Genomic DNA, 26,713 nt, shown 5'->3' with positions numbered 1-26,713 from the left:
GCAGGAAGCATGAAGTGCTCTAAAACTTGCTGGTAGACGGCTGCGTTGACCCTGGATCTCAGGAAACAGAGTGGACCGACACCAGCAGATGACATGGCACCCCAAACCATCACCCAACCATGCAAATTTTGCATTTCCTTTGGAAATCGAGGTCCCAGAGTCTGGAGGAAGACAGGAGAGGCACAGGATCCACGTTGCCTGAAGTCTAGTGTAAAGTTTCCACCATCAGTGATGGTTTGGGGTGCCATGTCATCTACTGGTGTCGGTCCACTCTGTTTCCTGAGATCCAGGGTCAACGCAGCCGTCTACCAGCAAGTTTTAGAGCACTTCATGCTTCCTGCTGCTGACCTGCTCTATGGAGATGGAGATTTCAAGTTCCAACAGGACTTGGCGCCTGCACACAGCGCAAAATCTACCCGTGCCTGGTTTACGGACCATGGTATTTCTGTTCTAAATTGGCCCGCCAACTCCCCTGACCTTAGCCCCATAGAAAATCTGTGGGGTATTGTGAAAAGGAAGATGCAGAATGCCAGACCCAAAAACGCAGAAGAGTTGAAGGCCACTATCAGAGCAACCTGGGCTCTCATAACACCTGAGCAGTGCCAGAAACTCATCGACTCCATGCCACGCCGCATTAACGCAGTAATTGAGGCAAAAGGAGCTCCAACCAAGTATTGAGTATTGTACATGCTCATATTTTTCATTTTCATACTTTTTAGTTGGCCAACATTTCTAAAAATCCCTTTTTTGTATTAGCCTTAAGTAATATTCTAATTTTGTGACACACGGAATTTTGGATTTCATTTGTTGCCACTTCAAATCATCAAAATTAAATGAAATAAACATTTGAATGCATCAGTCTGTGTGCAATGAATAAATATAATGTACAAGTTACACCTTTTGAATGCAATTACTGAAATAAATCAAGTTTTTCAAAATATTCTAATTTACTGGCTTTTACCTGTAGATATAGATATATAGCCTGGCCCCCAGCCAATTTGTTTTGTCCAATGTGGACACCCATGTGTTATATTGCGCAACATTGTGTACCTTGGCAGATTTTCAGACTAAAAATAGACCTGTGTTAGAATAAAAGAAATGTGTGTAGGTGGAGGCGTGTTGGCTCAGATTCCAGTGGTGCGAAACCTCGCAGGATCTTGATTCCACAACAAATGCCAAAAGTGTCATCATGCATGTGGGAGTAATTGCGCAGCATTATACAATCCTCACAATAAAATGGGTCGTTCCATTTTCATCTGTGAAAAGACTCTTTGTTTTAGGTGGCTTGTCATTCAGCTATATCTAACACTTTCTAACTGTCATCTTTTGTCTTCAATTCATCAGGTGTCATTAGCTCCCTTGGCACGAGTGGCCCCTGCAGGACTCGCACTATTCAGAAAAAGACCTTGAAAAATGACATGGCACCAATGAACGGCTCTCAAAGCTTTCACACTGACCTTTAGGTTTGAGAGTGTCTAAGCCTTGTCTTGTTGTGCTGCCCGCAGTTATGATCCTCACGCGCTCACTGCTGTTCGTCCGCTTGTATTTATTGTCTGTCCTGCTGACAAACTGCTAAAACACATGAAGCCCAAGAAGCTGCATATTCAAATGTTACAATCTTGAATGTTGTTATTTGAAGAATTTAAAAGGGACCCATGATGATTCTAATCTGCATATAAAACACTTACTTGAGGTCTAGATAATATGTATTGTGTACATTTTGCTCCACAATCACTTTTACGACCCGTTTTTTGAGTGTGTCTGCAAAATGTTTGTTTCTAGAGGCGTTCCAAGACTGCAATTTATTTTTTTGAAAATGTACACTGTTTATATATATATATATATATATATATATATATATATATATATATATACACATATACACACACACACACACACACACATATATATGTTACACCCCTGTAGAGGGGGGGATATTGAACAGAAACACGGACACAATGTTCACTCATTCAGGTCCAGTCTGTAATGGACGAATGAAAGAACGTGTCTCCCTCTAATGGGTAAGCCAGGCAAAAGTAGTTGAAACCCGATCAGTGACTAAAACAACAAATAAGCATTTTTAAAACGCAGGTACTAAAGAAAAACAACATAAAACCAGGAAGTATTTTCCAAACAATGTTTTTACCACAGATTACTATTATTTCCATTTGTCTTTTTAGACTCTTCTGCACCAGGCAACAGTAATAGATGGCAGATCACCTTATCACAGTTCCTTTTCCTTCATACCCTTTTTTAAACTTTGTAAAGTAATTAGTTATGATGTTCTTTCTCCCTTTTTTTCTTACTTTTACCAGATACTATAATGAATTAAAGCTTTGTTTTTCTTCCTTCCTGTTTACTGTCTGCATGTTCACATCTACAGCAATTTTATAACTACTACATATACACAGTATACACATAAAGTATATATATATATATATATATATATATATATATATATATATATATATATATATATATATATATATATATATAATGATAAATGTATATATATATATATATATATATATATATATATATATATATATATATATATATATATATATATATATATATATATATATATATATACCTACATATATATATACACTTTATACACACGCATATATATATATATATATATATATATATATATATATATATATATATATATATATATACATACATACATGTATGTACTGTATGTATATATATGTATATATACATACATACATACCAGTGACGTGCGGTGAGGTTCATGGCTGGTGAGGCACTGACTTCATCACAGTCAGATTTACAAACATATGAACTCTAAAGAGTATCTTATTCACCATTTGATTGGCAGCAGTTAACGGGTTATGTTTAAAAGCTCATACAAGCATTCTTCCCTGCTTGGCACTCAGCATCAAGGGTTGGAATTGGGGGTTAAATTACCAAAAATGATTCCCGGGCACGGCGCCGCTGCTGCCCACTGCTCCCCTCACCTCCCAGGGGGTGATCAAGGGGATGGGTCAAATGCAGAGGACAAATTTCACCACACCTAGTGTGCGTGTGACAATCATTGGTACTTTAACTTAACTTTAACTTTACACATACAAACTGTGGCACAAAAAAAGCCCATTTAATAAAAACAAACGTTATTATGGTCTTACCTTTGCTTATAAATGAAGTCCATGCGCTGCTCCTTTTGAACAAAAGCATAGATACCTTGTTTATAGAAGTCTTCCTTATCTTTCTTCAGTTTTAAAAGTCTCTCTGTCTCGATGGAGATCTTCCTTTAAGTATTACCTCCTGCTTCGATTGAAAGTCCAGTTTAGAAAACTGTTTTATTTTAGATATGTAATCCTCCATGTTAATAGTCCAGGCAAGAGGAAAAAATAAACGATCGCTGCTAATTGTTGCTGCTTTTTGTCACTTCTTCTGCAGCCGAGTAGTCGCAAGAATGATCTCTGGGATCACTAGCGCCCTCTACCACCAGGAGGCGGGATTACTGCGAGCCTCACACAGTGCGTCTTCGCAGCCGTTTTATGATTGCTCAGCACAAGAAATACGTTACACACATACAGTTGTTGACAAAATACACTGTACATTATATACCTCAGCTAACTAAACTATGGAAATGTATAATATAATTCATATAGCAATACGGTCTCACTGCACAGCAGGCCAGCAGTTAGCCGAGGCATTGCACAATCCATGGTGAGGCTCAACTCAGTGAGTGCCTCAACTGGCTGCTGACTCACCGCAAGTCTCTTCTCAGTATTTGAACGGCAAATGTGAAAATTCAGCGATTTTGAATAAAAATAATCTAAAACTGGTGAAGTTAAATGGAAAATAACTTTATAGTATAATCACTGGATACATATAACAATTTTTTTTTTTTTACTTTTTTTTTCTTTCCATGATGGCACGTGAGGCCCCGCCTCACCTGCTTCCCCTGACTGCACGTCACAGATATATACATACATACATACACATACATACATATGTATATATATATATATATATATATATATATATATATACAGTATATATACATACATATATATGTGTGTGTATATATACATATACATGTGTGTATATATACATATACATACTACGGTATCGAGCACTATTTTTTGGATAACCTTATTAAGACATACACTCCGCTCCAAATTGACATTTGTTGAGCACTGTACGACGATCAGAAATGGAAAAGTTCAACATCGACTACTCCACGAAGAACATTCCCATACCCGCGCAGAATGACTACAAGCTAAGGCTCATAGAAAAGACGGAACACTTCCTAAGAAGGATGCGGTGGAAAGCACATTTTTTCCTCCACCCTGAAACAAAAGGAATGCAAAAGGAAACTTACGGATTCAAATCTACCAAGAACCCACCCACAGTTGAGGAACTAACGGATTTTGAGAACGACATGCTCAAAATGATACAATCAGTCAAATTCAAGCCAATCCGCAACCCACTCCTCACCAAGCTGAAAAATGACGAGGAGCGCATCAAGAAAGTAAACAACCTCATCTTAGCTGCCGATAAAACCACAAACTTCTACAGAATGGACATACCAGAACACCACACCTTACTGGACAGAAGCATCACCAAATCATACAAAAAAGCGCAACCCAACATCCTACAGAACATCCACCTGGAAAATAAAAGGATCGCGGCTGAACTGGACATTGAGGACAGGGTGGACGCCACAGCCAACAAGGAAGCCTTCATCACATTGAAGGACCACAAACCCAACTTCGCAAATAACCCAACATGCCGACTAATAAACCCAACTAAATCTGAAATAGGAAAAATCAGCAAAATAATCCTGGACAGAGTCAACACAAAAATCAAGGACAAAACACCACTCAACCAATGGAGAAATACAGCAGCAGTAATCAAATGGTTCAACAACATCCAAGACAAACAACAGCACAACTTTATCTCCTTTGATATCGAGGAATTTTACCCTTCCATCACGCAAGACCTACTGACTCAAGCACTAGACTTCGCCTCAGACTACGACTCAATCACAGGCAACGAAAGAAACATCATCATCCACGCAAAAAACTCCATTCTCATCCACAACAGTACACCATGGCAAAAAAAGAACAATGCAACATTTGACGTCACTATGGGAAGTTTTGACGGAGCAGAAACGTGTGAACTCGTTGGGAGTTTCCTCCTCTCCCAGCTCGCTAGCCTCAATCTGAACCTTGGTATTTACCGTGATGACGGACTGGCAGTGTGTCGCGCCTCGCCAAGGAGCAGCGAGAATACCAAGAAGCGCATATGCCAAATTTTCAAAGAGAACGGCCTACGGATCACGATTGAAGCCAACAAGCAAACCGTCAACTTCCTTGACGTCACTTTCAACCTGAGAAATAACAGCTACCAACCATTCACGAAACCCAACACAACACTCCAATACGTGCACCATGACAGCAACCATCCACCCACCACCACGAAAAGAATACCTACCGGAATCAATAAAAGGCTATCGATGCTGTCATCTAGCAAAGCTGAATTTGACCAAGCAACCCCCCCGTACCAAAAAGCCCTTGATGAAAGCGGATACAATTTCACCCTCACCTATGAACCCACGCCAGGAAACCAGCCAAAAAAGAACAGAAAACGGAACGACATCATCTGGTACAACCCCCCATACAGCAAAAACGTCTCAACGAACATTGGACACAAATTCCTCAATCTGATTGACAAACACTTTCCCAAAGACAACATCCTAAGAAAAGTATTCAACAAGAACAACATTAAATTGAGCTACAGCTGCATGAACAATATACGACAAATCATCTCAAACCACAACAAAACAATTGCAAATGAGCCGTCGGCCCTCAGACAGAACGACTCCAAAACCAACAAAGGATGTAATTGTCGAAAGAAACCTGATTGCCCTCTCAACGGGGGGTGCTTACAAACATCAGTTGTCTACCAATCTAAGGTAATACGCAAGGACATTAACACATCCGACACATATGTAGGATTAACCGAGGGAGAATTCAAAACCAGATGGAACAATCACAAGGCTTCTTTCAGGAACAAAAACCTGCGAAATACCACAGAACTCAGCAAACACATTTGGGACCTCAAAGACAATAATGTTGAATATTCAATAACATGGCAAATTCTTGCATCCAGCACACCTTACAATAGTGGTAATAAAAGATGCAACCTATGCTTGAAAGAGAAACTGTTTATTATTTACCGTCCAGACCTGTCATCCCTCAACAAGCGCAGCGAAATTGTAACAGCATGCCGCCATAGACGGAAACACCTCCTAGGTAACACATGAGCCAATCACCACGCCCCTAGGCCAGCCTGTACCCACCCACTCTGTGCCCTATATAAACCATGGTATGCGAATGCTCCCGTTAAAATCTCCTGACGATTGAGGGTACCCCCCCTCATGAAACAGGCCTGTAGAGATGAAATAGTCTTGTGATTTTTTCCCACACATACATATACATATACATATATATATATGTGTGTGTATATATATATATATATATATATATATATATATATATATATATATATATATATATATATATATATATATATATATATATATATATATATATATGTGTGTATATATGTGTACATATATATATATATATATATATATATATATATATATATATATATATATATATATATACACGTGTGTATATATATGTGCATATATATGTGTGTATTAGAGATGCGCGGATAGGCAATTATTTCATCCGCAACCGCATCAGAAAGTCGTCAACCATCCGCAATCCACCCGATCTAACATTTGATCAGAACCGCATCCGCCCGCCATCCGCCCGCACCCGCCCGTTGTTATATATCTAATATAGACGATGCAAGGCATTAGTGAGGTTATAAAGCTTTTGCCTGTTAAAGAAAGGAGACTGATCCAATGCAGCACAGACATTCGCGTGCCACGCTGTCACGACCCAGACGCACACCAGTGCGCAATCATATGGGAGCCGCGCTGAGCGCACCTCCAAGCGCATCTCGCTGCCGGCGATGGCCGGGTATATGGGCCCGACGCTCCAGCGCCATCCATTTTCAGGGCTAGTTGATTCGGCAGGTGGGTTGTTACACACTCCTTAGCGGGTTCCAACTTCCATGGCCACCGTCCTAGCTGCTGTCTATATCAACCAGGGTGAGCCCCACCCCTTTCGTGAGCGCACTGCGCGCGGAGTGACCCCTGTTACGCGCCCCCGGCAACAGGGGTGGCGGGCAGGTAAGCTGCGCGGGCGGAGCGCGCGGAGTGACCCCTGTTACGAGCCCCCGGCCACGGGGGTGGCGGGCAGGTAAGCTGCTTACCTGCTGCGCGTGACGCCGGCCGCGGCGAAGGCGGACGAGGCGGGGTGTCGGTGCGGTGGGCGCGGTGGTGACCCTGGACGTGCGTCGGGCCCTTCTCGCGGATCGCCTCAGCTACGGCTCCCGGTGGGGCCCTCTCGGGGGAAGGGGCCTCGGTCCCGGACCCCGGCGAGGCGTCCCTTCTCCGCTCCGTAAAAGTGTCCATCTCTTTTTCTTTTTTTTCTTCTGTTGTGGCATATGCTGCAGGTGCCTGCTCGTTTTTCGTATGTGGGTAACAACATTTAACTATGTATATATATTTCCAAATTGGTTTAACTGCCACCCGCCTGAATCTATTTAAAATCTAATTTTTTTTAATAATTTGAACCACCCGACCCGACCCGACCCGCGGATAAAATCTAATTTTTTTAAATTTCATCCGCCCGATCCGCGGATAATCCGCGGACTCCGCGGTTGTGCCCGCAAACCGCGCATCTCTAGTGCGTATATATATGTGTATACATATATATATATATATATATATATATATACGTGTGTATATATATATATATATGTGTATATATATGTGTATTATATGTGTGTATATATGTGTGTATATATATATATATATATATATATATATATATATATATACATATATATACATACACACAGTATATATATATATATATATATATATATATATATATATATATATATATATATATATATATATATATATATATAATCTATCCTGTCCAGCCACTCAGGCAAATCATAATGTTTATGTAGATGCCCAAATCTGCTGTATATATGTGCTTTACAAAAGAGAAGAGCGGGATATTTCTCTTGTTGCCCTATTTGTATTTGACTTTATTAAATGTTTGAATACGTTTAGTGTTTGGCGCAGCTGGACCAGAGCAGGAGGGGATAGAATACAAGGGGGGGGGGAAGAAGAAAGAGACAGAGAGAGAAAGCAACAACAACAGACGAGACAGAGAGAGAAAGCAACAACAACAGAACTACATTAGCAAATACAATATATACAAATATGATACCAAAAATGATAAAGAAGAACCAATTAGTGAAGTAGATAGTAATAACACAGTCATGACAATGAAAATTAGTGCACTACAAACATAACAATATAAATAACAATATTAAAAACGAATATTAGTTACCTCTTTTATTAACATTACAATAGTTTCAAATGCAACAATACATAAATGTAAGGACTATATTAACCTTTTGCAATGTTAAGGAAAAATACGTTAAGATTTAGCAGTGTGCCGTGTTTCAACACGGTTTCCCCTGTTTAATGAAGCATGGCTGTATGCATGAATAAATGTAAGTGTATGTGCATGTGTATGTATGTATGTTTGTATAGAGAATGTGCGTGTGATTAAATACATTCTTCAAGTTATCGCCGCTATTTTTTTAAATTTAGACACAAGCGAAAAATAAACTGTATAAACATTATATAGATTCACTTGTTCACAGCATTAGGTACACCTGCACACTCGCCAATCAATTCAGACTCTGCATAAACAATTTGTTTTTGGCGGCATTTATGTTACTTCATGTTATTTTGCGCATTATAAGATTGTGTGAAAAAAATACTTTGTCCTACTGTTTTTATGTGTTTTCTCATAGCCTCAAACTCTTCCCCCTCTGGCTGAGAACTTACTTGAAGGGGTCACGTTATGATGATTTTCTACATTAAAAAACACTTCCTTGTGGTCTACACAACATGTAATGGTGGTTCTTTGGTCCAAATTTTGCAAAGCTAACATTTAACAGACCCTCTTCAAGCCTCGTCTCCACCCAGTCAGCTGTGTTGCAGTTTTTAGCGCTTCCATAGCGAGTCTACTCACAGATATAAGATATAACTATATGCTACTTTGTATTAGAAATAACAACAGCGGAGGATGCATGTACATGTATGAGCCAGTCTGCCCCACAACAAAAGGATAGAGAAAAATGAGGAACCTATTGACTACAATGTCAGACTACAATGGCGGACATCTACACTACATGGAGATATTTGCTGACGTAACTAAGGGAAATTACACCACTGAAGTCTCAAATCCCATATGTCTCGTTTGGAACTAGGCAAGATTATTTTATGAATACCTCTGCAATTCCTTCATGGTTTAATTTCAAATTTTCTGGGATCACAAATACATAAAAACAGGTACCAACAGGTAAGAAAAGTTGGTTTTGCATAATAAGACCATTTAATGTCCAGATAAGTACGTCCACCTCGCTGTGATGTCACAGTGTAGCCAGACTGCAAAAGCCAGCGAACAGAGGCATTCAACACTGCATGCAAGCTCAAGCCTAAATGCATGAACCTTATGATTTGACACTTTAGCATTTTTTAAATCCAACATTTACAGATCAGAAAAGACTACATTCATCATAGGTCCCCTTTAACATCCATCTATTTGTTCGAGTGATTATCCACAGGTTTATAATAATTGTTCAAGGAAATTTTATTTCTGTCTGTAGATTGTTACATGCAGTAGATGCTCCACGACACTGCACTGCTGCTTGTTGTGTTCGTGCTTTATTACCTGCAGGATCTGTGTGAGGAAGATGCTAGCTCTCGATATACGTGGGCTGGCTTTGGAGTCAGTAGAGGGACTGGCTTCCTCCGGCTGCAGGTTATTCTAGACAGGCACATACGATAAATTGGCAGTGCACAATACTGAGCTTAGTCTATGCAATGAAGTCATACACATTAAAATGATTAGTATCAAATGCACAAAAACACTACATTTGAATATGTTTTAAATGTTAAAATTTCCATGATTTATGTCAGCAGCAGATTGAATACGTGTTTACACAAAAATGCACTTTTTGGGGGGGGATTTGCCTATCATCCTTATGAAAGAAATGACAACGGATGGATTTTCTTTTAATGCATTCCAAATATTAAATACATGTAAATAAAAGTCTACTTACAGCAGAGCCAATGGGAGGTCCTGTATTCTGCCCATAACACCCAATAAAAAAACATCCAAAAACCGCCAACAAGACTCCGTTTACATTTCGTGACTTGAATATTAACCAAGTATTAGAGATATTGTTATTACGAGCACTAACATAGACAAACTATTTATAGCACCGCTGTGATCACTACCTTTTGTGCCTATGTTTTCATCATCGAGTGGGCTAATGTTTCCTCGCTTCCCTGCGCCCTGTAAATTTGTTCTAGATCATAAATCATGCATTACACCTGGACAACAGAAAGCCAAAAACGTAATCCGACGTGTTGGTACACTTTGACAGCCATTTAGGACTCGGAAATGGCCAGAACGACACAAAAAGACGCTTGGTCCCCCCCACCCGTTTCTTTGTGAGGATTATGAGTAATTTTTCATCTAAATGGGAATATATGAACATCCTAACGATCAACATTCTACTGACAGCAGACATTGTACAATAAGTGATGTTTTGTTATCTCTCATAAAGTCTGTAGTAAGTAATAATCAGTTATGAAGAAAAAAAAAAGCAAATGTGATGCATTTATGAAATTAATGCGCTGCATAGGCTTAAAATGATCAAAATACGTAAATATTAAATATTATTAAAAATGTGCCTGTTACTACATTACATATATACTTTCATCATGTATATAAAACCCTAAAGGAGGTGTTTGGATGTTTTTTAAGGGCTTTATAGGCAGAATTGTGCGGCTGCCGTAGACTCCATTGTAAGCGGACTTTTGATCACATTTATATAGTGTTTAGAATGAAAAAAAAACATCCATCGGTATGTCTTTCATAATGTTTGTGAAGTTGGCTAACTTGTCGAACGCGACCGACCAGTCAATCTTTGGGACCCTACCGGTCAATCGTGAAAACTTTTTAAAAAAAAGTATTGATATGATCAACAGACGCGCTAATAAACGAGCATTTTTACCTCTGAACACGCCCGCACGCCTCCGCCTCTCTCTCTTCAGCCTCACATCCCACCAATAGTATCCACTCTCGACACCGCGGCCACACCCACCCGAGTACGGCCACTGGCCCACACTACACCGGCTCGTCCCACAAACGCGTGGATCATGGCGAGCACAAAAATCATCAAGCTGCGAAGATGGATTAAGGCTGACTGCTGGAACGCATCTGACATTTTCTAGCATCAAACATCAAACAACTCTTCCCTCAACCATGACTATCAACGCTTGCCTGCGACGGAAAGCTAATAAGCCAAATACGAGAGTCCGTGAACATTGTTCCAAAGTACGGCTTTTGTGTTGATGTGTTGTGCATTCAGAAGCAAACATTGACAAGTGCAAAAGCAGTAATATATGATAAAACAAGGCGGCTCCTAAATAAGGACTTTCCCAATCATCCCCTAAGGAAAAAAGCGCCATTTGAACAGCTGATTTTACTACTTCCTGATGTAAGACAACCATGTGACTCGTGTCCCATATGTGACCATAGGATTAACAAATATACTACGGTGCTAAGACTGTGGCCATAAACAGTTAGATTCTACAGTAGGGGTGGCCAACGTGCGCCACAATGACCATTTGTGCAGGCCCATAACTTATTTGTCATTGGCCGTAGGCACATTACAAAAAACAAAAAAACACCGGCAAAATTTGGGAAAACAGCAAGCAGCACAACGAGAAAAAAACTAAATGTTGACATCAGCCAATAATAACAACAAAATCTTTGTCTTTGAAATTAATAAATAAAAAAAAAATAATAATAAATATATATAAATATATATATATATATATATATATATATATATATATATATATATATATATACATAGTTTACGCACGCAGGGGTAGATCTTGCTTTGGCTTCTTGCTGAGACCAGGGATCTTGGGTTTAAAAAGGTTGGTAACCACTGCTTTAATAGGATTGTGCTTTTGGAGATGATTACATACATAAATAGTATCTAAAAAGTCTACGTGCATGCAACTTGGACAAGCGTTTTTGTGTTGCAAGCGTTGTTCCACCCACTCCTGACTACTGTGTCAGACACGCCGTGTTCCATGACATTAATGCAGATTACGCCTCTGTTTTGTATGCCTCGGGGCAGACCACAGCAAATACTCTACACCTCAAAAACGTCGAGTATGTGAAAAAAACAAAATATTACACACAGTTTTGTAGTATGATGCAGTGCATCATACTACAATATTATATTTGAGACGGTGAACATGATTAGATATTTCACTTGATGCCTCCAGTGTGTAAACTGTGTACTTGTATTATTTAGGGTGTATTTGAACTTGTCGCCATTGCCAATTAATACCTTTTAATGTCATACATAATCTTATTCCACAGGCAAAAATAAGTCAATCATATTTTTACCTTCACGTTGCGCTGAATTTCATTCTCTTCTTTCCCCCCTCGACACATCAATTTCTGTATCTTGACTAGGAGCAGCTGCTGAGCCCTAGAGTCTCACACACACAAATACACAAAAATACACACACACGGATATATAATTAGTTTCATCCAGCTGCTGCCAACAGGTTGTGTAGCTCAGGTGTAAAAGTATAGTTGTAAGCCTCAGGCACATTTGTAAACGTCCTCCTTTTACATCACCTTTGCTTTAGTCATCGCTATATTTAAAACAGGCCAAAAAAAATTGACTGTGAAGTGCATCCTTAGCGTCAAAAGCACAGAAAAAAAGACTCCCTCACTGATTCTTACCGTGAATTGCAAGGCAGAGTCCCACTCTCTTGCAGGTCACAGCAGGTGTAGGGGTCAACGCGGGCACACAGCCACATGCACAGGCCCTGGTGCCTCGTGTCCAGAACATGCATCACCTCATCGCACCGCACACTCAGAGAGCAGTTGTCCGACTGGCTGCAGATGTTGAGGTTCACGCGTATGTAGAAGGAGTCGCCAGAAACCCGCGTGCCTTCTGCAAGGTCCCTCTGCAGGCGACGGTATGCTGGAGTGCATGTAAAAAAGTCTTATTTATGTATCAACAGTCTTAAAGGGGAACTGCACTTTTGGGGAATTCTGCCTATCATTCGCAATCCCTATGTGAGACACGAACAAACGATTTTCTATGTTTTAGGCATTTTTAAATTGTAATAAACGGCTCGTACTAGACGGCTAACAATGTAGCTAATAGGCGTCATCTTTTCCACCCTCTAAAAAACATACTAAAACCACCAACACTACCCCATTTGCATCTCCTAACCTGCATATTGACGATGTATTAGCGACATTGTTATTATAAGAGCTAATGCCGAGGAACTACTTTCAGTGGTGCCTCGGTCAAATAAAGGTAACTAGCTTATGCAGCTTTGACATAGACAATGTTTAGTGTACCAAAAAATTGGATTAAAAAAAATCAGATTTTTTCCAGCTGACTGTTTACACGGCAAGTAAAATGTGATCTTTATAAGACTTCATATAAACCCCGCAGAGGCCTAAATATGGTCCCGACGTCACTTGCATGCGTAGTTCAATAAAGTGAAAACAAAGGATGTTGTAAATGAACAAGGAAGTCGCTACAACTACTAGTACTACTACTACTACTGCTACTTTGCAAAATACAAGCCGACACACCTTTAAAATTTGGCTTTTTTACACGAAAATGAATTAAAGTGACAATTTACAGTATGTATGGATTTATATACCGGTACTGTAATATATTTGGGAGGGTTCTAATGTTTTTAGGGCTGTTGAGTAAAGGAGACACGGACATCAATATGGATCTATGTTAGCTTTGTTTTTTAACTTACTTTTGTAGACAACTTATGCAATGTACATAAAATGAAAGCAAATGCGGAACAGCGTACACGTCAATACCAATCCTTCAACAATCGCTATTTCTTAGGAATCAAAGTATAATATATATATATATATATATATATATATATATATATATATATATATATATATATATATATATATATATATATGTGTGTGTGTGTGTGTGTCTATATATATATAATTAATAAGTACAGACCTAACTGCTTGGCATCTCTGCCTGTCGCACCTCCTCCAGTGCACTTGGAGGTCAGCTGCAGGGTCGTCAGCTGGTGCCACCGTTCACTGATGTTTCGCCCCCAAGCCAGGACACCTCGCGGTGGGGGGGCAGTGGCTAAGCGGGGACGTCTCCCCGCGCCACTCCCTGCAACTGACCTCAATGGGGTGTTGAGCCCCAAGTGTTGTCCCTCCTTCTTAGCCACATCCAGAAACTTGCCTTTTCTGCCTCCTCTGCCAACTCCTTGATGGCCCTCCTCAGGTTGGAACCGGTCATTCCCGCCGCACGCAGGAGCCGGGTCGCAGAACCTCCTACGAAGCCCCTGCATCCGATCTCCACGGGGTGAATGGACGCAGACCAGCCTCCCCCCTTGCAGTCCTCTGCCAGGTCGCTGTACTTTGACCGTTTGAACTCATGTGCTACTGGTATTCCCTCCTCCCATGGCACGGTTAGTTCAATGATGAGGACTTTCTTAGCAGCTGAGGACCACATCACAACGTCTGGTCTTAGCGTTGTCTGTATTACCTCAGTTGGGAAGACTAGCTGCTTGTCCAGGTCAACGCGCATCTCCCAGCCCTTACCAGGGGTAAGCAGAAGTGATGATCTTCCCGCCTCTGTCTTCTGTCCTACCTCTCCTGGTTTGATGAAAGTGATGTTTGGCCGATGGGGATCTGTGGCGTTGTTTGCCCCGACTCTGCATCTCTCCAACAGCTCTGCCAACTTCCTCAGCACCTGATTGTGTCGCCACCGGAAGCGCCCCTGCGTTAGCGCGACGTTGCAACCTGAAAGGATGTGTTTAAGTCCTGCATTGTCTTTGCTGCACAGGGAGCACTTACCCTCGCTTCCGAACCACTGGGCGAGGTTTCGAGGGCATGGCAGGGTGTCATACGCTGCCCTCACGAGGAAGCTGAGCCGAGATTGAGGAGTTCGCCAGATGTCGGCCCAGGTTATGACTCTTTGAATGGTGTCCTCCCAGCGAGTCCATGCCCCCTGTTTTCCCTGGGATACGGCCTTGATCCAATACTGGTCTTGCGCCACTTGTGTGACCTCTTCCACCACCATGGCCTTCCTCTGCTGTCTCGTGGCTTTGGACCAGAACTGGACTGGTTGCCCCCATCCCAGTCCTGCCCGGCTGTCTTGGACTCTTCCCAGAATCTCCTTGTATTTCAGCCTCGAGACAGCTTGGTCCACTTCCACCTGGGCCTTCCACTTTCGTCCAGTGCGGACAATCACCGCTGCACTCTTCACAGCTTCGTCTCTTGATTCCCTCAACTCCAGTACAAGGCGGGTCTTCTCCTGCCTGTAACCCAGATTGATTGACTTCAGAGGAAGTTGCAGAATGTTCTTGCCAAAAAGACCTGTGTCCGAGAAACAGCGGGGAAGGCCCAGCCACTTCCTGATATAACCGTTGGCGATGCTGTCCATCTTACTGGCCTGAGAAGATGGAATTTCGGCTACTTTCAGCGGCCACATTACTCGGTGGAAAAGTGTGAAGTGGTAACACCAAACCTTCAGCTTCCCAGGAAGTTGGCTGCCGTCGATCCTTACGAGCCCCTCTTTTAGTTGTTTCTGGACCACCCTACCCATCTGCCTGTCCGAGAGCTCTGCTGTATACTCCCTCCCGAGGCTTCGGATGGGCTGCTCTGCCAGGAGTGGAATCTTCTCACCTCCTGCTGTGAAGACTGTCCTGTCATCTCTCACACCCTTCCTGATTGACAGGCTCCTGGACTTAGCGGGCTTTATCTTCATCCTCGCCCAGACGATCAGTTCGTCGAAACGCTTGAGGAGTCGTGCTGTGCATGGGGCGGTCTGTAGGATGCTTGTCACATCATCCATGAAACCTCTCAGAGCGGGGAGTCTTCCTCCTGACGGTGTTTTTAGGCCTCTGACCATTTGCCTTGCTCCAATGAGTAACACTTCGAATGCAGCCACAAAGAGGATTGGTGATATGGAGCAGCCCATGGCAATTCCCACTTCCAACCGCTGCCATCCTGTCATGTAGTCATCTACTGAGAAGCACATGTGTAGGTTGTTGAAATACTTGGCTATGATGTTACTGACACACACAGGAACGTGGAAGAAATTTAGGGCAAACTCAACCAGCTTGTGTGGTACTGAGCCATAAGCATTTGCCAGGTCGAGCCATACCACGTGGAGGTTGCTCCTCTCTCTTTTGGCACGCTGTATCTGATCCCAGATCACGGATGCATGCTCTATGCACCCCGGAAAGCCTGGCAGTCCGGCTTTTTGACAGCTTGTATCGATGTAGCCGTTGTTGTTGAGGAAGCTGGATAGCCTTTTTGCCAGGACAGAGAAAAATACTTTTCCCTCCACGTTCAGTAAAGCAATTGTCCTGAACTGGCTGATGTTGATGGAATTTTGCTCCTTGGGGATAAATATTCCAACTGCCTCTTGCCACTCCGCTGGAATGGAATGCTTCTTCCACACAACTCTCATGAGCTTCCACAAGATAGTGGTCACTTGCGGACAGTTTTTATACACCTTGTAAGGAAGCCCGTTTGGTCCTGGTGCAGAGGCTGATCTGGCTTTTTTAAGGACTTCTTTAATCTCGCTCAGCCTAGGTGGGGAAGTGTCGAAAGGGGTCTCTGGGGGTTCCGGACGTGGCACATGGCCTGGTGAGCCAAGTGGTGTATCTTTGGCTGAATCCATGTACTGGTCCTTGATGTGTTGTTCCAGATCCTCTTTCGCAATGGACAGCTTTCCACTTCGCTTTTCGTCCAGGAGCTGACGGGCAAACCGGAAAGGATCCTTGAAGAAGTCTTTTCTTTCCTTCTCCTTTCGTTTCCGGCGCCTTCTGAGTCTCTCTGCCCGACGCAGCTTGGCCAGACGCTGCTTGAGATCATCCCATAGCACTTTGAGACCTTCTTTTTCCTCCGCGGCTGCTTTCCTCCACCTCTTACGCAACTGGCGCCTGTTGGTTATAAGCCCCTTGATGTCCCTCTCCCTCCGTCCTTTGTGCCTCTGGGCTGTGGCTCGCTTGGTCGCGCTCTCTCCGAACCTCTCTCTGCACTCCTCATAAATGATGTTACTCAGCGAGGTTAGTTTACGCTCAACAGTCCCTCGCAGGGAATGCTCCAGTACCGCTCTCAGGTGATCGTCAAGCTTGCGCCATTCTGCTTGGCTTTTGGCCTTTGGCCACTTGATCTTCTTGCGCCTTTCTGGATGTTTGCGTTGGCTCTCTGACTGTGCAACTCTCTGGGGGACTGCATGAGCTTCGCTCTCGGGCGCTGCATTCATCCCCCCTCCTGCTTCCACTGACGTTTCCCCCTCAGCATTGCTGGGACCCTCTGCACTGTGGTTTGTCACCTGGCATTGGGTCTCTTCCGTCTGACCTGCCGAAGCAGAGCGGTTATGCTGGTCAGGAGTACTCCCACACTTCATTCTCCCTTGATGAATACGCAGTCCTTTAAAAGAAGTCACCTTCTGCCACCCGCATTATATATATATATATATATATATATATATATATATATATATATATATATATATATATATATATATATATATATATATATATAGAGCCTATTATTAGCGCACTATTAACTGATCCATCCATTTTCTACCGCTTGTCCCTTTCGAGGTCGCGGGTGGTGCTGGAGCCTATCTCAGCTACAATCGGGCGGAAGGCGGGGTACACCCTGGACAAGTTGCCACCTCATCGCAGGGCCAACACAGATTAACTGATGATGCACCAAAAATTAGGCCGCCGGTAAAAGATTTTGCTGACTAAAACCGGATGCCGTAATGACGTATCCACTTCCAATGGCGGGCCGTGTCTTTTCCTGCGCAGACGAATGATGTAGCTCGCCCAAAGATGACATAAAAGTCGCGATCAGGTCGCATTTCTGTTTTGACTACAATCACATTTGAAAAGATCCGATTTGAAGCATTTTGGCAAAAGGGCAAAAAAAATCTGATTTGGTGTGCAGTTAAAAGGGGTCCATACTGAGCCGGTGAGCTGCTGCACCCCACTGAGTTGGTAAAAGTTTGTGCTAGATTATAAACAATGGGCCACATTCAGCAACCGTTCTTAAGCCCACTTACAAAGTTTTTAAGGAGATTTTTGTATTCACGAATGTTTTCTTAGCTGGGATTTGTTTGTAGGTAAGAACAAAATCTACAAGTGCTCCAGAGCACTCTTAGTGTGGCTTATTTGTTCTTAAGTGTGACACGTTTCCTTACTTCTATTGTCTAATGTTAAATTAATATCATAGATAGATAGATAGATAGATAGATATAAGACAGACAGACAGACAGACAGACATATAGCAAAATTGGCAATATATAGACATTTCAAGATACCGCACACACACACACACACACACACACGCACACAAACACGCACGCATGCACACACACACACACAAACACACACACACACGCACGCACGCACGCACGCACGCATGCTCGCGCAAACACACACACACACACACACACGCACGCACGCACGCATGCTCGCGCACACACACACACACACACACAAACACACACACGCAAGATGGCAAGATGCCGGAGATCGTGCCCTGGGGAGGGAGCGCATATTTCACGACCACGTACGAAATGACGAATATTTATTTGAACGCTTTAGGCTACCGAGAGCTGTCCCGCCTTTCTTAAACTTACGTTTTGACATTATGTATTTCCCCCGCGGGATAATACGAATTTCTCTTCTGTAATCTGTTTGTTTTCTTTGTGTGTCTGATGTTCGGCTTTTCCGCCGGAATTGTGCCCTTATATGGGGAATTAAGGGCGTTTACCTATGCAAATTACGGAATTAAGGGCGTTTACATATGCATATTGGGGAAATAAGGGTGGGTTTATATGCAAATGATGATAGACACGCATGCGCTAACCATTTGGCATTCAGCAACTTTTAAAAACAGCAAGTGGGAACAATTTGGGCGTTTAAGAACACGCCATGAATTTGAATGGACTCTTCTTAGGAAATCACTTAGAAAGATAAGAGGAAAACTTAGGAACTTGTTGCTGAATGGTGTCACACCTGGGTGAAGTCTTGTCTGGGTTTTGTCTGGTTTCATGTTGTCTTGTCATTTCCTGTTTTATTTTGAAAGGTTAACTCTCCCTCTCGTTTCAGGTCACTTGCTCTTCCTCCCGTTTCACTGGTCTGATGTCTCTCCTGATTGCCTGATTGTGCCCACCTGTGTCACCCTCCCTCATGTGTATGAATGTCTCGTCCTCCTCTTGTCTTGTGTCAGAGTATATCGTCTCGTCACATACCTCCAGCCTTCGTCCACAGTCTCGAACCAAGTTGCTAAGTATTGCCTCGCCTTATTTATTGATTTCTTTGTTTCCTCTGAGAAAGAGTGATTTTCGTTTGCTAAAGTTTTTGGTCAAGTTTTTTGTGTGTTATTTCTTAGCGCCTTGCCTTCCTTTTTTCCTCCTCTTGGAGCGCTTTAGTTTGTAGTTATCTCAGCTCTTTATAGCGTACTTTCTGTTTATAGTTTCTTGTCTCCTCTGCATGAGTGATTTACCTTTTTGTAGCTAATCATAGATTTTTTTGTTTTTTTGTTATTAGATTCGTGTGTAATTTTGCTATTGCCTTTTTCCTCCCTATGGAATGATTTTCCGTTTATGGCTTTATGCCTATATGTCTTTTGTTACTCTATTGTATCAAAGCTAGATTATGTAGCCGCTTTGTTTTAATCACTCTGTTCAAAGAGATTTCAAAGAAAACTGTTTAAATAAAGCCTGTGTCAATTGTCCCCCTTCTGCACCTGAGTCCTCATTCTCGCCAAGGCATAACAAATGGGGCCCATTGCCTCTCCCTTATTAGCAAAAGGTCATGGTTGTGGCCTCAGGATGCAGGAGACAGAAGGACGACGTGCAGGTGAGAAAAGTATTTTAAATGTAACACAGGATGTGTAGCAAAACCCACAGCAACACACAGAACAATAGCAATCTTCTAGCCCTGTCTGCAGGGTAGGCTGGTATTTATAGAAGCCTGATTGGCAACTAGGAGAAGGTGTGCTCAGGGACAGGTGAGAGAACTAGCGTTCCAGGAGCCAAACAGGAAGTGGAACAAAAATAAGGGCGCTGACCAGGAACTAACAACAGAAACTAAAGAAACACAATAATATGTCAGACCTGGATGACAGGTGGTGACAATTGTGGCAATAAGCCGAGACCTTAGTCAACTATGAAATTCAATTTAGACTCGAAGACATTCCAAGGAAGACACGACAAAATGGTTGTGTGCTCCCAACATTTCTTACCTGAGGAGTGAGGATTATAATGAATTTATCATCTAATCGGGGAACGCAAGTGTTGTGCTGAAAGATATAAACATTCCATCAGTCGCCATCCCACTGAGACCGGACATTCTAAGGTAAGATTGTTTTATTATGTTTGTAGTTTGTATTCCTTGTTGAGCACTTAGAAATACTGCTACATGATGCCTAATGTTTTGACTCTGGCATGATCTGCTTTGCACTCAGCTCTAAAACTTGTAGCTCATCCTCCTTATATTCAGCCTAAAAAATATAAGATTCTGGATCATCGTTTGTCCCAAAGTAGTCGTTGGCTCTTATGAAGTGATCAAAGTAAATAGCGAATGTTGTGATGCGCTGTGAAATCAATGTGCCCAGGAAATAAGTTCCAGTAATGCTTAAAATGACCAAAATACAGTAAAGAAAAAGATGATAGGCAAAATTCCCTAAAAGGTGCAGTTCCCCTTTAAACAATGTTATAAGCTTACCGTCAAAGTTGGCCCGATAGTGAAGCCTGATTAGTCCAGAGCAGTGTTGCAGTATCCAATAGGCTTCCTCCTGGGTGCTGGTTTCCAGTGAAATGCTTTGGTTCTCTCCTCGTACGCGCCCTTCAAGCTGATAAGCCAGTTGATAAAACTACTCAATATTATCGGATATGTTCTTTGGATCTTACCAACAAGAGGTGGTGACCCTCTCGTAACCCGGTCTTTTCAGCCACGGAGCCCGGCTGGACGGATGAGATGAAAATCCCAATTTCGTTGCCACCGACAATAGTGATGTCCTTCAGTAGGTGGTCACCTATCAACGTGAACTCCTGAACAGGCTTCAGGGTCGAGATGGTACCGGACAAAGAGGACAGAGACGTACGAAATGGCCTGTGCGCACAAATAAATAAAAACAGGAGGGTTGACTTGTTATAGGATGACTAATTATCGTGTGTATCGTCCAAAGCATTCACACATATAATATTCTTATTATTATTTCACCCCATTTTTTGTCCAACTTCTTTTTCCACATTTCTAATCCGATTCACAATCCACATTCAAAATGTTCGGCTAATTCATGACCCGTGTGCTATCCTTTTTATGTTTATTACCAGCCATTTCACATTATTCGGGACATTTTTTCCCGTTCAAAATGAATAGCCAATTTTTAAAAACTTTTTACATTTTCCAAACCACTATTTCAAAGTCAAAATATTCCTTGCCAATGTTAGTCAATTGCTAGCATTCTAACATTATATTTTGGTACTTGACGCATGCTAACTGTTAGAATGCAAGCTTTCTTAGCTATTTTTGCAGGTGTCATTTATTTTGGTACTTGGCGCATGTTAACTCTTAGCATGTTGACGCTTTTTAGCTAATTTGATATTTTGCGACTTGACAGATGCAGACAGTTAGCATGTAAGAATGCCAATATTAGCATGCTAGTTTTTTTGCCAAATTTTTCAGATATACACCTCACAGTCATACATTTTTGTACTCGACACATGCTTACTGTTAGCATGTTAACTTTTTTTGATATTTTTGAAGGTATAAACCCAGGGTCATACATTTTGTGTCATGTCTGTTGATTATGTTTTTGTTTTAGTCATGTTCGGTTTTGTTTTTGGACTCTTTGTGCAATCTTGTTTGTTTTGTCATCATAGCAACCCATTAGTTTTCACCTGTCATGTCACACACCTGTCTCACGCTTTGCACTCGCACACCTGTCATTGCTATTTAAGCCTGTCCGTTTCTGCTGATCGTCCTGGTGACATTATCCTTTCATACCATGCTATCTATCCTATCCATCCATACTACCGCTGCTACCCATGCGATTCCTGTTTATCATAGTTTTCATGCTGTTTCACGCCACATTAAGTGTTTTCGTTTTCATGTTCATAGTCTCTCTAGTTTTGTATCATTAGCCAAGTTTGTTCTCCGCCATTGTGCGCGCCTTTTTGTTTGCTTCCTTTCTTTGTAGTTTGTTAGTGTTATTAATAAATATGTACTCATGTACTATTCACGCCTTGAGAGTTAAACGTGCCTTTGCATTCCAGGAAAACAAACCCCAGGATCCACGTATTGACATTTTGTTACTTGAGACATGCTGAATTTTTTTGTTACCTGATGCTATCTGACTAACGTGCGAACTGTTAACATTTGTATTTGGCTTTGGTTTTTGAGCATTCACAAGCAATTTCTTATAAAATTTTATTTTCGAGTTTTTACTATTATTCTCAATATTTTATTATTTATTTATTTATAATTCCTTTTTTTTTTAACACATATTTTTAGAATACATTTTATATTATTTCAATATTTTTTTACTGGTGTTAAGCACTTTGTGTTGCAACTTACCTGTGTATGAAAAGTTGTATATAAATAAAGTTTGATTGATTATCATAAATAAGTTATTACCTTTTAATATTTTTTCCCCAACATGTTATTTTCTTTCATACAAGAAGTAAACTTAATGTAAACATGTAAAAATTACGGCGTGAATAAACTATCAGTAAAATAATGTGTAAATGTAACCACGTGATGTTCCTTAATATAACTAGTTATTGTGTCTGAAAAAAATTCATCATAACCAAAACAAATCAATAACTCGTACCTCTCCAGAGAAAGTTTCCTGAAGATGTTGGTAACCTGTTCCATGTCGTAAATGTCCATGCCTTCTGACTGATGGGATGAGGAAGACGAGTGGACAGAAGGTGGGCCGCGCTTCACTTCGTCTAAGAAGGATTTTAAATAGAAACATGTCAATCCAGGTGCACATTTATTATAGTGGGAAATTGTATTGTGTATTTTACCAAATTCTATTTCCATTGTGTCGCTGTCAAAGTCTGAGAGGCTGGAAAAAGAGAATTGGATGAATTGAACAATGTCAGACACATAGCAAGTGATAATAATACACACACTCACACACAATCTAATGAGAACCAAAACATGAGCTGTACCAAATATTCATCTTTTACCACGATAATAATGCACAATTTTGTTTGACAGTGTCAGATTACTTAATCCCCTACTGGCCTTTAGTAGGACTGTCAAGCAATTAAAAAATGAGAGATTAATTAATTTTGGTCTGTAATTAAACAATATGATAGTGTATTTTTAAAATGCTAAGAAAAGCCCTGAACTTGAGGTATTTCTATTTGTGAGCTTTGGGCACCACACAATTTGATTTGATTCAGAACCGATTCTCGAATCTAAAGTCAATACTTTTTTAATAATATTGGGTGCCAGTTCTATGATCAACTACATTTGCCCATAAATATATAAACAGCTCTGATAAATGTATTTATTATTTAAAAGAAAAGTGATTTTGTTTAATAAAATACAAAATTTGCGCTAGTGTGTGAATGTGAGTGTGAATGTTGTCTGTCTATCTGTGTTGGCCCTGTGCTGAGGTGGCGACTTGTCCAGGGTGTACCCCGCCTTCCGTCCGAATACAGCTGAGATAGGCTCCAGCACCCCCCGCGACCCCAAAAGGGACAAGCGGTAGAAAATGGATGGATGGAATGCTACCCAAACATTTAATAAAGTCAAATACAAATAAGGCAACAAGAGAAGTATCCCACACGTCTCTTTTTTTACAGCAGATGTGGGCATCTACAGCAACAATATGATTTCCTTGAGTGGCTGGACAGAACAGATTTTTTTTTTTTTTTTAAATCGATGTTTTATTTTATTTAATCGATTAAGAATCGTGAATCATTCTAAACTTTTTTTTTTTTGACACCCCTACATGACATTATTATAAAGATCGATATACAGTACAATTTAGCTCATGTTTTAAACTTTATTTAACGACGGAACATGAAGTTATTTACATTTGGGCTTTATTTTATTTTCTCCACTGGCACACACGCAAGTGTGCGATTTATGGAATGCACAGGCGAAAAAAACAACATTCTCCTTCCAACAAGTACATTTTCAATGTAATGTACATATAATTGTTGTTACAAGAATATTTTCACATCTTTGAGCAAAATGGAACGCTTTGCAGTCACTGGCTTTGGCCTTTGTTTTGTTCAAACACAATGCTCTCACCCTGTTTCTTATCAATGCGCACACACACACAAATATTATTCTCTCTGGCTTTAATGGTCTCACAAAGTTCCAGATGCAGGGAGCGAGAGTGGACAAGAATGTGTATGCCTGGGTAACTTTGAGTTCCGATCTCCGCCAAGGCGATGGACAAAAGCATGTGAGGAGGGCAACCATTTTAGAGAATGCTTCGAACTTCAGACAGTTCTCGCCAGCACTGCTATTGCTATTGTTTGTACAGTACTTACTCGTTTTGTATAGAATTGATTGTCCACATTCAATTCTAGACACCTCTCATTATTTTAGACAGCCTCGGAATTAAATAATCTGGGTGGACTCGTCCCTCCAAAAGAGAGGGTCCCAATAATCTACATGTGTTATATCACAACATTGATGAACAGATGTGTAACAATAGCATAAAGTCACTTCAATGTGGGTCAAAATTATGCCATTTCTCCATAGCTTGTGTAATAATAAGTACAAATAGAAGGAGTAGACATTGAAAGAGTAGAATAAATCAAATATTTGGGTGTAATAATAGATGATAAAGTTAACTGGAATTCACATATAAAAATATACACCAAAAGGTGGCAAGAAATACATCAATATTGAATAAAGCAAAATATGTATTGGACAAAAAAAATCACTCCATTTTCTCTCCTGCTCGCTAGTGTTACCATATCTGAGTTATTGTGTAGAAATATTGAGAAAATAAGTACACTTCATTCATTGGCCCTGTTTAAAAAAAAAAAGGTCAGTTAGAATAAAACAATGTTGGATATAGATAACATTCAAATCCTTTATTTGTTGAATCAAAAATACAAAAATTCAACGATGTAGTGAATTTGCAAAGCAAACTATAACCTGCTACCCAAGAACGTACAACAATTCAGCTCAGCAAAAGAGGAGAAATATAACTTTAGAGAAAAATGTAATTTAAAACATTTGTATGCACGTACAACACTTCAAACTTTCAGCATATCAGAATGTGGAATTAAATTATGGAATGGATTAAGCAAAGAATTCAAACTGTATGCATGTTTGAAATAAACTTAAACCATAATCCATGAACCATAGTAGATAGATCAGTGGTTCTTAACCTGGGTTCGATCGAACCCTAGGGGTTCGGTGAGTCGGCCTCAGGGGTTCGGCGGAGCCTCCGCCACGGAGGTAAAGACACATCCGATTTATCGTGTAAATAAAAACTTCTCCCTATCGGCGTATTATGGATACCCCCAAACAATGTTCCCTCTAATTTTCCATCGGAATTGCAGATTTTTTTGATAGATCGATTGAAACTTTTACTAGTAGATTGCAAAGGAAGAGAATACATTATATGAAACAGTCCAGTTTACACAGTACAGTACATATTCCGTACAATTGACCACTAAATGGTAACACCCGAATAAGTTTTTCAACTTGTTTAAGTCGGGGTCCACGTTAATCAATTCATGGTAATGTGTGTAAGGTGTGTAATTTGTTGTGAGTTCATGCACTGTGTTGGTTTTCATATTTATTTTATATTGTTTTTAATTGTGTTTAATATTGTTGTGCAGCACTTTGGAAACATTTTGTTGTTTAAATGTGCTATATAAATAAAGTGCATTGGATTGGATTGGTTTTGTTCTTTGAACAAGGTGATGCTCATGCACGGTTCATTTTGTGCACCAGTAAACAAACATATTACTTTTTCTTGAATTTGAAAAAAAAAAATTTTTTTATTGTTCACTAAAGAAGGGTTCGGTGAATGCGCATATGAAACTGGTGGGGTTCGGTACCTCCAACAAGGTTAAGAACCACTGCGATAGATGCATGTTGTGCTGAAAAAAAAGCCTTGTCTACTCTACGCTAAAAACAAGACAACATTCAAACTTATTCATGAAAGCTTCCATGTATCTACTTTATTCATCATCTATATGTATGTTACATTGCTGTAATTATTTTTTTTTTAAAAAGTGTTTTACAATAACATTTGTTGGTGTGTGGAACGGATTAATTGGATTTACATTAGTTCTTAAGAGAAAAATTGCTTCAGTTTTCATACTTAATTAGAAAGGACTACTAACGAAATCCGAGCTGCCACTATATTAGACACAGTTCTTAATAGCATGTGTACTCCAGCACCACCTGCAACAATAAATGTAG

General features: G+C 40.7%; 1 protein-coding gene across 3 annotated transcripts in view; it reads right to left on the bottom strand.

Annotated features, from left to right (window-relative positions):
• card11 (caspase recruitment domain family, member 11) overlaps positions 1 to 26,713 on the bottom strand; it is a 112,004-nt gene that overhangs the window by 8,055 nt on the left and 77,236 nt on the right. For 2 of the 3 annotated variants that reach the window (XM_061973996.2, XM_061973997.2), the window contains 8 exons: positions 23,329 to 23,369; positions 23,130 to 23,250; positions 21,205 to 21,406; positions 21,020 to 21,146; positions 12,993 to 13,236; positions 12,648 to 12,732; positions 9,882 to 9,977; positions 1,458 to 1,572 (listed from right to left, as the gene is read on the bottom strand). In XM_061973996.2, the coding sequence (XP_061829980.2) occupies positions 1,458 to 1,572; positions 9,882 to 9,977; positions 12,648 to 12,732; positions 12,993 to 13,236; positions 21,020 to 21,146; positions 21,205 to 21,406; positions 23,130 to 23,250; positions 23,329 to 23,369 (1,031 nt within the window). The remainder of the gene's footprint in view (positions 1 to 1,457; positions 1,573 to 9,881; positions 9,978 to 12,647; positions 12,733 to 12,992; positions 13,237 to 21,019; positions 21,147 to 21,204; positions 21,407 to 23,129; positions 23,251 to 23,328; positions 23,370 to 26,713) is intronic. The other variant, XM_061973998.2, reaches the window with a different exon arrangement.

Source organism: Nerophis lumbriciformis, linkage group LG22 (assembly GCF_033978685.3).
Source record: "Nerophis lumbriciformis linkage group LG22, RoL_Nlum_v2.1, whole genome shotgun sequence".
NCBI lineage: Eukaryota > Metazoa > Chordata > Actinopteri > Syngnathiformes > Syngnathidae > Nerophis > Nerophis lumbriciformis.
The sequence above is the reverse complement of the archived record's forward strand: the minus strand, read 5'-3'. Positions and strand labels throughout refer to the sequence as shown.